Here is an 11,699-nt window from a genome sequence, read left to right as displayed (position 1 = left end):
CCTACAGGGGCAGTTCTACCCTCTCCTATCATGGTTATCTCTGAGTCGATCTCGACTGGAAGGCGGTCAGTTTGAGCTTTGGGTGAGGTGGGTGTGGGTGTTTGTTTTTGAGGATACCAAAGCTACCCCTTTAATGTGTGGTAAATTAAAAAACTAGAATTCGTTGGGAGAGGGTGAGAGAGCTGGAGACTGTCTACAGATGTGCACAGACCTAGATAAATAACAGGTTGAGGGACTATATCTGCACCATATTATATTTTTGTTTAATAAAGATGCCTGCAATTTTTAGCAATACTTTTTTACTTACCCCTTTTATTTTATGTATGTAAAATAGATGTCGTAGGGCCACACCTGTCACTGGAGAAGCCTCTCGAGCCAGTGCCTAAGTTAAATGCAAGTGTGGCATGACACAACCGAAATTGTTAGGCAGAAAGGCAGGGATGGGATGTCCATCGACGCATGCCCAAGAGGGCCAAGCGCGAGAGAACAAAGGCCTAGATTTTCCACCAGTAGGCATGGGTGGGCTCTGGATCGGCCCATCTGGGCCAGGTGAATTCAATCCAGCCAATGGGATTGATCTGGGGTCGTCCACCACGCCACCCCCTGCAATCCTTGAAAAGGCAGGAGCCAGGGAGAGAGAAAAAAAACAAAACAAAAAACGAGAGGAACTGGGGAGAGAACTTGAGAAAGAACTTGAGACAAGTCTTTTTTGGAGGAAAATTTGGGAGAGAGATCTTTGCGTGACGCCAAGCAGTCTCTGCCAGGCTGCATGGTCGAAAGGAATCCTATGGGTGCCGCGTAAAACCTGAAGCTTCTTTTAACTCTCATTAAACTCACTTGGATCACAAGCCAGGCGTAAATTCTTTCTCGTGCGGAGCCAAGGACCGAGGTGTAACTCTAGGCCGGAGAGAGAGATCTTACAAAATCAGTCAATGTTGGTTTTCCTTCTAACTCGCCACTGCTGCTTCTTTTTACACAAACAGCCCTGGTGGTGGCTGTCAGGTAAGTTTTAGACTGCTAAGTTCAAGCCAGCAGTTCAAACATACCTGTCGCTCCAAGGGTGAAAGATGAGGCTACCTTCTCCCATAAAGGTTTCCAGCCTGAGGGATACTATACAGGGTTGCCGTGAGTCAGAATCTACTTGGTGGCAGTGGGCTTAGCTTTGGTCACTACAAAACCATCGCGGTGACTCTCGTTTTATGCGGGCATCTGTTTCTGGGCCCAAGGAGACAGGAACAAGAGCCAGGCACAAGTGGCTTTGGGGTGCCCTTTCCTGCTGATGTTTAGCCACTCTCTACAACCTTAGGTTTCAATGTCTCCTCTTCTACCATAAAATATACACTAGTTAGTGGTCCTCTATGGGGTTCTGAGGCTATAAATCTTTGCAGGAACAGAAAACCCTATCTTTCTCCCAAAGAGAGGCTGAGGGGGTTAAACTGCCAACCTTACAGTTAGTAGCCTGCATTGCCACCAAAGCTCTTACTTAATGTTACTTCTTAGTAGGACAAACATGATCACTGGCAGTTTACATACGCATGCTTTATCTCTGTTTTGCAGGTGCTAAGATGCAGACTTAAGAAAATTCTAAAGGGCTCAGTGGAAAGTAAATGTCTAGAAAAGAATGAATGATGGAATATATATACTAATATGTCGGATACAATTGATGTATGGATTGTAACAAGAGTTGTAGGAGCCCCCAATAAAATGATTATTTTAAATTAAAAAAAGAAAGAAAAGAAAATTCTAAAACTTTCCCGATATAATAGTCCACAGAAGACATATCAAAAACTCAAACCTGGTTCTTTGGGGGTTAAACAAACACTCTACCGCTTTTCTCAAGCACCAGTTTCTTTAGAACAATCAAAACCTGTTTACTTGACCTAAATTCCCTATCAGGTGTTTCCGGCAAAGAAACTGTCCATATTGCTGTGATAATAGTTTGTGGAATTCATTTTTGCCCCCTTTCATGCTGACCAGAGTGGTGTTTCAGCAGTGGCGTTACCACCCACCCTGGACATTCTTTTCAGATGCAGGCAGCACAGGGAGAGCTCAGTGCCTTGGTTTCATCAGATTTCTTCTTCCCAGATGAACGTGCTGCTTCTGCCCAACAGAGCACAAAGGGCTTTGTTTCTATAACAAGGTCCCATGACCCCAGGATTCAGCCCTATGCCTCAGCCTATGAATGCACTTTGAAAAACCCACTCAGAGTTCTCAGTTAGGAGGCTGGGATTTCTCTGGGACTGCTTGTTGAAAAGACAGTCTTCGAGTAACCTGACTGAGTGGTGATCATATTGCTAAAATGGCCAACGTGATCATGCGTATGGGGAGGGATGAATATGGTGGTTAAAGTATCAATCCAGAAATCCTATCAGATTTTATCTCCTCACTAGTCTCCTGAAAAGTGAATCGCATTACAGGGCGTGCTTCCGGCTTCTGATCCATTTCCTACAGGTACGAAAATAACTTAAGTTTCTGTAAGTATTTTTGAGCCTTTTAATATACATTACAAATATTTTAGACCAATCACATTTTATTGTGTGTAACATATTTACAAAACAAAAAATATATTACAATAAATATGAATGAAACAGTGACTCTGACCAACAACAAGCTGCGTCACAACCAGATATTTGAAAGGAATGCAACCACCTGCAGGTCTGCGTATGTTAAGAGGCTTGCGATAAATAGGGGTCCAGAAGTATAATGTATCTGGAAAAGACATGTGAGGGGGGAAAACCCCCCAATTTTAAGTTAGGTAAGATTCTTTCTCATTGCTAATTACATAGCATTAAGTTGATGATGTTTTAAATGTGAACTTTGATGAATTATCCAAACGTGATACAAAGCTAATATAGTTCTACCATTTCAAAGTGTACGTGACATCCACATAATATCCTTTTAATTATTGTTATATTACGGTAGTTCACACATTATCTACAGATGTGAATGAGGAAAGAAACAAAAAAACAAAAACAGGTCACAGCAACATGTCTCACATTCCAATTTTAAATAAGACAAGCACATACTGGTCAAACATTATATCATAATACATTAATAAATAACACCTAGTTGTTATGGTTACCTTGAACAGTTAACAGCTGTATATTTTAACATTTTTCTGCGAGTTTCACATTGTCAGTTAAAGGTAAAATAAATAGTGAACTTTTATAACCAAAATTTTAAAAAAAGATCTATACAGAACATAAATCATTTTTGACATGCTGCTTTTCTGGTATAGTTTGCCACAAAGAAATTAAAATAGAAACCAAAAATGATTGTCATTGAAAAACAACTTTTGAAAGCTTTTCACAATATTGATATAAACTTTTAAGATGAGCCTGGGCATCGTTTTGCTCGTTTGCTTTGCGTATGTATACTATGTGTCTGTGCAGCCCCAAACTAACCTACCAGAGTCAAGGTACCGACTGCTTAGCGGCCCACACACTGAACTGCAATCCTGCTGCTGTGAGGCCTGGCAAGACTTCCCTCTTGCTTTGCTTTCACAGATGTCCCTGTGTGAATGTTTTTCCTTTGGACTGCCAACTATTTTTAAAACAATAAACCCCACCAGCTAATCCAAGTGGTCCCAATTCACCAGGTGGGGAGGGGCTGGGGCATCTGGTTCCTTTGAGTCAAATACTGACTTGACAGCTGAGTCGATCTGCAGGCGAGCCCAGCCTTCACTGCAGTGGGTATGTCTCAGGTCAGGAGTTCAGGGTTGTCTCCTTCCAATCTGGGACCACAACCACCCACAAACCAAGAGAATGCTGAGCCAAGAACTGGCTACCAGGTCTAATAAACTGTGAACCAGCCAAGTGGCTTCAAAACCTGTTTCCAGCTTGGAACATTCTTGGCTAAGCAAAAGACTTATAGGGAAGTGGGAGTTCCTTTCCAGTGAGGTTCAGAGCGACGCTCTACTATGAAGACTTTTTATCTTTAATTGGCCAAAGTATCATGAAGGAAATGGAAGGGAGTAGCCGAACCGCCAGACCAGAAATAGAGATTTCGAGATGCCCAGAATCCCTGTTTTCTATAGCTAGCATTTTCCCTGGCGCACAAATCTGGCAAGAGCCCCCGGTAATCAATGGACTGTAGCACAACCACTTCCCGTATTTCAGGTTCTGTTTCGTGTGTGTGTTAGTCCCCCTGACCAAAACAAGTGTACAGGTATGCTAAAGGTCATAGTAAATTCCCACGGGGGTGGGGTGGGGGACAGAAAAAACTTGCTGGGTGTGTTTGTCGAATCCGGAACGCCACTGCTCAGATCACACCTTTTTAAGAAAATGCTAAAACCATCACTGAAAACCGCCTTGAAATTCTACCCTCTAAACTGCTGCTCATGTCATCCAATGCGATGGGGGCTGTGCATTCTATGACCCCAGCTCCGTTTCTCCCAGGCCAGTGCTGAGTCGGCTGGCCACCGAGCAGGCTGCAGTGTTGTCACTCTGCAAGGTCATGTGACTGACAAGTTCTGTCCTCTCCTCTCCGGACACTTTATGCTGGGCACTTCGAGAAACCAAGCATCCACACTCCTTATCGACGAGGAATTAACTCACGAGTTATTTAACAGTTTAATTCTGAAAGCGCATTACTGAATTTGTTTTGTTTGGTTCATCTGTGAATACTCAGAACGGTGACACACACTAAGCATTAGTACACGTCTGCAGCCGAGATGGGAAAGCTTGTGAATTAGTACAGGGGCTTTTGGCCTTGATTTTCAAATTCAGACCATGCGTCATTTAGTTCCATGAAAATCATCTTAGCGTATTGTTCGTAGGGCTGCCCAGTAGCCTACAGAGAGAACAAAACACACGTCAGCTCCCTCCGAACTCAACAGAACTCACACAGGGCTCAGGGCAGATGGGTATGATATTAAAATGCTGCCAATGTATGGATTCGGAAGGACGGATGTCTTTTAAATGGGTCATTTCTCTCTTTCACTTTGTGACACTTCGTGACCCACAAACCCCCGTCCTAGAAATTCACATATGGTGGAGACAATACGGTTTCATTTTTTTCAGTGGTGCTATGTTGAGAAACAGAGAACACCTGGGGAGCAAAAGACACATCCTCAGTCTCTAGAAGCCACTACAGACATACTGGAGTCTGCAGCAGACTTTCCCAGTGATTGTCTATATTTCTAACCCACACTTTCCAGTCCCCGAACGAGTAAGTGCTTTGAGACTGATAGTGGGGCATATAAGTTGTGGACTTTTCTGGGCTCCCGTTATTTTTCCTTATGTGATTCTTAAAATTAAAAAGTTGATTCTCATTAATTCAGACTAGTCACAAAAGGGAAACGAAAGTCAAACACATCAGGTTCAAGAAGCAGGGGCTCCTCCCATCCCAAGTGACCTTTCAGTTACAGCTTAGGGCCATAGAATACCTATCGTCCCTGTGGAAGCAAGGCGACTCACTTCTACTTAGTTTGAATATTCATCGTTTTTCAGTTTTTGAAATATGCACGACTTATATGTGGGTACAGTTTTAGGAAAACATAAACTAGTTTCAGCAATACGGTATTTCATTTATTCCACTTTGAATATTCTGTTGATTCTCCCCAGTTTTGTCAAATATGTTCTATGCCTCCATATAGTCTGTCTTTGAGCAGAAAAGCGTCCTCTGTCCATCTCTTAGCGCATCCTTGATACTGTAAGAGGAGGGCAGGACACAATTTATATCTGTATATCTTACAGGTGAGTCATATGCCTCTCTCGGAAAGGTCCGATTTTGTTGTTTTGTGATCTGTAGCGTGATCTGTTTTTACCTACTTCATGAAGTATAACTGTTTGTTTAGATATCCAACTCTACATCGGGGGGTTTAAGATATTAATTAAATGATGCACTCAAGCAATATACTGAAAGGATGGGGCTTACAAAAGAGTGACACGAGACGAGACAACAGCACAGTTCGGCGAGTCATACTCACTTTATCTGGGTGCACCACCAGGACAGCCTTCCGGTACGCCTTCTTTACCTGCTCCGGAGCTACCAGGTCCGCCATGCCGACTGGCTTCCACTTGGCCTCCCCGGCCCAGAGCACCGTGTGCATTGTGGAAAGAAGGGCTCGGATATTCCTCTCTCTGCCTTCAATCCACTCTAAGATCTGTAAGTGCGGGGGATGAAGAAGAAATCCAAATGCTTTTTCAGTCCTGTTTAAAGTGCGCGGGGCTTCCAGGGCTCCTTAAGTTTTCCCCTCTCCGCCTCGTGCCTTGCTGATCTGGTTACTCATCACCATATTCAGAAACTTGCTAAACAATTCATACCCTTAGCCTTTGAGAGTTTGGACCCCTCCCCTACTTCCCCACCCCGCTATGAGAGTTAATTACCCCCCAAGCAAACCCGTTTCCATCAAGCTCATTCGGACTCCCAGAGACTCAGTAAGACAGAGTCGAACTGCCCCATAGGATTTCCAGTCTGTCACCCTGAAGGAAACAGAGTCATATCTTTCTTCCCTATAGTCGTGGGTAGCTTCCAACTGCCAACCTGCCAATTAGCAGTCAAGTGCTTAACCACTGTGAAACCGGTGCTCCTTCCCAAGAGAATAATCCATGAGGGTATACACTCTGTGTTTTGTCCTGCTATATGCCATACCAAGTACAGTGTCTGATGCATGCACACACTCACTGAATACTTCCGGCAACAATGAGATTCCTGGAGCGACACTGGTGTCACTGTCGCCAAACCTTCGGCTGCTAACCACAGGGGGTTGTTCCGTGGGAGAAAGATGACGTGACCTGCTCCCTTAACGACCTACAGCCCGGAGACCTTATCGGGTCACTCTATGTTGGAGTCAACTCAATGGCAATGGGTTTCGTTCTAACTGATGCACGTGACCCTGATAGGGGTTTCATTTAACCCCATGGTCTATGTGCTTGTCTTGTCTTGTCTTACCACTAGGGGGAGCTCCTTGAGGAAAGACACCTCTGCTCATCTGTCCCTGTGTCTCAGGAACCAAATAACATGCCCAGCACAAAATGGAGCTCGAAGTACTCGTTAAATGCATTCATCCAGTAAAGTCATTCATAGGTCCCTAGGTTGCTTTGGGTTTTTTTTATAGGAAAGAATTGCCAAACTGTTAGAATTTACCTAAGGAATGTCTTCAGGTAGCAAAGGTTGTAGTGAAGTTTTGGATGGAAATAGATATTGTGTGAGGTTGGTTGTGCGGGGGGCAAAAGATGAGGCTGTCTAATCCTGGAGAGATCTCCAGTCCTGGAAACCACAGGAAGCAAAACTAGTAAGTCCCATTGGGTCACTCGGAACCTGAACCAACTCAGTGACAGTGGGCGGGTACAACTATGGACATGAAAACCCAGTGCAAACAGAGGGCCTTCCACAGTACTCAACAACACATCAAAGAGTCTAGACATCTGCACCAGATGCTTGAATCTGTTCAGCAACGACAGAGAAAAGGAGCAGTGTGTACATCCCTGAGTGTATGTTTCACAATGTGGACAGCCGCAGGCTGGCTCGGCTTGGTTTGGGAGCTGCTTTAGAGCAGCAAGGGATCCTCTGTTACAATCCTCCCAGATTGTAACAGTGCCAGCAGGTTCCATGTCTCAACACACACGAGCCACCTCCTTAGTTGTGAAGGGCATTCTCTCTTCAACTTCACAAACTCTTTACAAACTCACACTGTGTATCAGCAGAAAGGCCCCTCTCTTTCCATCCTAACCTGTGTCTTCCTGACCACCCAACATCCTCATCTATGAACCAACAGCCACTTACTACTTACCTATGAAATCAAAAGGGTAAATTCAAATGAGAAACATTTTCCCACCTCCAAAGGAAATATTTTCTAGCCCTCTAGAAGGAAAAACCCAAACTGAGAGTAGAACTTCTGTGGTTGAAAGTGAAGAGGGCTCTGGGGAAGCCCAGCTCCATATGTCCCTTCACCTTCCCAGCTCTACTTCCCCGCAAGTCAATTCTGACCCGCAGCAACCCTGCAGGTTGTAGGAGAACTGCTCCTGGGGGGTTTCTGAGGCCCTAAGTCTTTAGGTGAGCAGACACCCCAACTTTCTCCCTCAGAGGGGCTGTTGGGTGTGAACTGCTCACCTCATGGCTAACCTGATACTGAACCCACAGTGCCACCTGGGTTCCTGTCCTCATACATGCAGATCTTGTTAGTTCCAAAGTGCATCCCGGCCCACTGGTCTGGCAGAAAGAGTGGACATAGACAGAGCATCCCCTTTCTCATCAGCTCTCTTTAGCCCGGGAGCGCCATCTGAATAGCAAAATCACCCCCATCAAGCGCACGCTCTCCCTTTCTGAAAGTTAAACAAAGGTAACCTGTGTGACCACGCCAAGCCGTAAAATGTATTCTGTGTCCATGCAGGAGGCTCTGTGCATGCTCACAACACGACATTCTCAAGCAGGAGAGTCACACTGGATGACGCTGGGCTCACCTTTAATTTCTCGGGATCCATTTCCTTAGCCATTTCCTCCTTTCTCATCTCAGCTATTGTTCGAGGCCCCTTTTTGTCTTTGTGGGCGTTGAAGCCTTGGCCAGAGAGCAGGTCCTCAAAGTCTGCCGCTTTCTGTTTCCCATCTGCCACGAGAGTTTTGAAAACCGTTACAGCTTTTCACCCTTGAACACAATCCCGCATTCTCTCAGAGCACTCGGGGTTTTCGGGTTGCTTTCGCGGGCAGTCAGGCCCTGAGTCCTCACCCTCACCCTGTGGGTAAGGTCGGAGGCTTGTCATGTCTACTTCTCAGATGAGGAAAATGAGGAATTTAAGAGACCAGTGACCAGTACAGACTCTTATAACTTCTCCATGGTCATGATGGAATTTAAGGCTGAATGATTAGACTAAGTCCAATTCCCTTTCTGCTTTGCCACCTTTAACAGATACGGCTGTTCATGGTTTCTCCCAATCATACAACTAAGAACCGAGAAAGACTTGGTTGCTGGCTGAGGAGACCAATGACTCTGTCCTTACTGTTTTCTGATGCTGACTTGTAGGAATCTGGTGACTTCTCTAATAATCCTTATTAGACTTCTCTTAATTATGAGTTCTGTCTGTGAGTTTTGCGTGGCTATTGCAGTGCGTTATGAACCTAGCACAGATGTGTGGGAGCCTTGGTGGTGTCATGGTTATGCTTTGGCCTCTGATTCACAAGGTCAACAGTTCACATTCCCCAGCTGCGCTGTGGGAGATAAACAGAGCTTTCTACTCCGTTTAGACTCAGTTACCATCTCAGAAACGCGTAAGAGCAGTTCTACCCTGTCCTATAGGTTGGCATTGACTCGATGGCAGTGAGTTTGGTTGGTTTGGGGTGAGAGCTCAGCTGTCAAGCTGTGTGGAAGGAATCGTCGGTGTCAGAATAGGTGATGGAGCGTGGGGCCATGTCTGACTCTGGCCTCATGAGTAGAGGGAAGCCAGAGGAGGGCACATATGCTCAACCCCATTGCTGCTTCTAAAGACCCCTTCTCATCTCCAGGCCTCAATATCCTCCTTCGTAGAATGAGGGCGATGTAAGCAATGTGACCCGCCCCACTGCGTTCTTGTGAGAATTAAAAGTTAACATTTTCAAGTGTGTGGTAAATAAAAGCAAAGTGAAGCACAGCAAGCCATCCATACCAACGCTAACCAACCAAAGTTGGAGCATGAGTTGAAATCCGTTTGCCATCTCCATGCTACACAGCTTTCTGAACACACTCGTACATGCACACATTAAAACGTAAGTGTTGCAAGACGAGAGATTTCGTCCGTCTTGTTCACGGCTTTCTATAGAGAAGTACTCTGTATATTTCTGCTGATAGAAGGCACTTCTTCCACATCCACCAGACACATAAATGGAAAAGCAGCCACAATCCTCTGGAATTGTGCAAGGCGTACCTGCTGCTAACCAAAGCACGGTCATGATGTTACATGTCCCCAACAAAGGACTTCCAATCCTGTTAGCACTGTGAGCAGCAAGGATGACACCCAGAACAAAAGAGCAAGGGTCATGAGAGGGAGCCGTTATTTGGGAAGCAGGGAGAGTTCCTATTTAAGGTGATGGGAAATTTGGCATTGACTAGGGGTGATATTTGTACAAGAATAATGTAACAGATATTGCTAAATAGTTGGGAAATGTAGAATTGACAAATAGTGTTATATATAATGCAATGTACAAATTATTACATATATATGTATATATAAAATTTTTTGTAAAGAACAGTGGTCCTTGATTTAAATGGTCTGAGTTCAAATCCCAATTTATCACTTATAAGCTTCATAAACTTCAGAAATTACCCAATCCAGAGATTCTTGATCTACCATCTGGGGTAGTGTTGAAGATGATATGAAATAATGTTTGGAAAGGCTAAGCATAGCACTTGACACATAGCAAATACTCAAGCGCAGGAGCAGGAAGGGCTGAACTGCCTTTCCCGTCGTCTTCAGAGGGAAGGGTTCCTCCTTCATCACTTTCTGCTCTCCTTTCTAGTCAACTGAAGTGTAAAATGTACCAGGATGGCGTTTTCAACAAAGCCCAGCTTAGCCACTGCTGCTATATGCCGAATGCCTTTCTTTCCATCCTTTGCCAAGAATCCCATCCAGGCATTCCCCAGCCCTACCTGTTGCCCAGCTTGTGCCCTGTTAACTTGGCTCTCAGAAGAGAGGAAACCCCACTTGAGGTGTCCTGCTGGTCTTTGGAACACCGACAAACCAGAGCATAAAAAGGATCAAAAACCAAGGTGCACGCACTCCTCTATCTTAAACTAGGATCCCAGGGCAAATCTGAAAACAGTGCTTGGAAAGTTCCTTACCTTTTGGTTCTACCCCAACTTCCACATTTATCCATCTAGAGCCGGGCTAGGTGCTGACCGCGATGTGGTGATTGGAGCAGCCCTGCCCTCAGACTGGACCCCGTGTGCACAAAAACAGTGTGCTAGCCCCAAGGTTTGGCTCCAGACACAGCAATGGGACTGGGCCTCGTGTATGGTTTCCACAACTGTAGGAATGCCTCAAGAGCTACCAGAAGTGTTTTCTGTCACTTTCCTTAGACAGGAGTACTCAGGCAGAAGGACTGCACAGATAAGGCCAGCCGTACTGCCAAGTGCCAAGCCCTGACCCTTACCCAGGTTAGCGGGTCCTTTCCCACGTTCGCTCTGGGCCCCGGGCATGGCTGAGAAGCTCACGTTGTAGTTGGGTCGGTTCTGAGGTGACGAGTGGGGCATGCTGGGCTGTGGCTTGGGCTGCGACTGTTGCCAGTTGTAGCCCCCACCCTGCTGCCAGCCTCCACCCATAGGCTGGGGAGATGCCTTTTGTGGTGAGCTCAGAGGCGGGAATCCTCCACCCAATCCAGTTGGTGTAGTGGGTTTGCTGGTAAAGGAAGAACTACCTACAGGAAAAAAGAGAGAAAGGAGGGCAAACTAGTCAAGTGTCCACAAACTCATGTGTTCCAAGATACTATTTATGACTTTAGTGCCCTGTGGCTTATCTGATAAAATGATGAACATTTTAGTTGTTAGACGATTTGTAGGCACATACATCACCTCATTTCATCTCACAATGCCATTCTTAGGTATCTATTAACAGATGCACACACGCACCCTACACACACGTGCGCACACATACACCCTACACACACACACACCCTACACACACACGCACAAACACACACCCTACACACCCACTTTTTCCAGATGAACAAACTGCATTTCAGAGAAGGCAAGTGATCTAAGGAGCCCTTAGTAATTATGAGCTGGGCTA

The 11,699-nt window shown here is 45.3% G+C and overlaps 1 protein-coding gene across 2 annotated transcripts in view; it reads right to left on the bottom strand.

Moving 5' to 3' along the window:
• Positions 1-2,502: 2,502 nt before the first annotated feature.
• The window catches only part of DNAJC6 (DnaJ heat shock protein family (Hsp40) member C6), a 191,160-nt gene continuing 181,963 nt past the window's right edge, over positions 2,503-11,699 (bottom strand). For both annotated transcript variants that reach the window (XM_075557188.1, XM_075557190.1), the window contains exons 16-19: positions 11,065-11,328; positions 8,406-8,548; positions 5,930-6,106; positions 2,503-4,791 (exon numbers count right to left, since the gene is read on the bottom strand). In XM_075557188.1, the coding sequence (XP_075413303.1) occupies positions 4,690-4,791; positions 5,930-6,106; positions 8,406-8,548; positions 11,065-11,328 (686 nt within the window). In that variant the 3' untranslated portion in view covers positions 2,503-4,689. The remainder of the gene's footprint in view (positions 4,792-5,929; positions 6,107-8,405; positions 8,549-11,064; positions 11,329-11,699) is intronic.

Source organism: Tenrec ecaudatus, chromosome 1 (genome assembly GCF_050624435.1).
Source record: "Tenrec ecaudatus isolate mTenEca1 chromosome 1, mTenEca1.hap1, whole genome shotgun sequence".
Lineage (NCBI taxonomy): Eukaryota > Metazoa > Chordata > Mammalia > Afrosoricida > Tenrecidae > Tenrec > Tenrec ecaudatus.
Note: the sequence above shows the minus strand (reverse complement) of the source record. Positions and strands in the feature narration are given on the sequence as shown.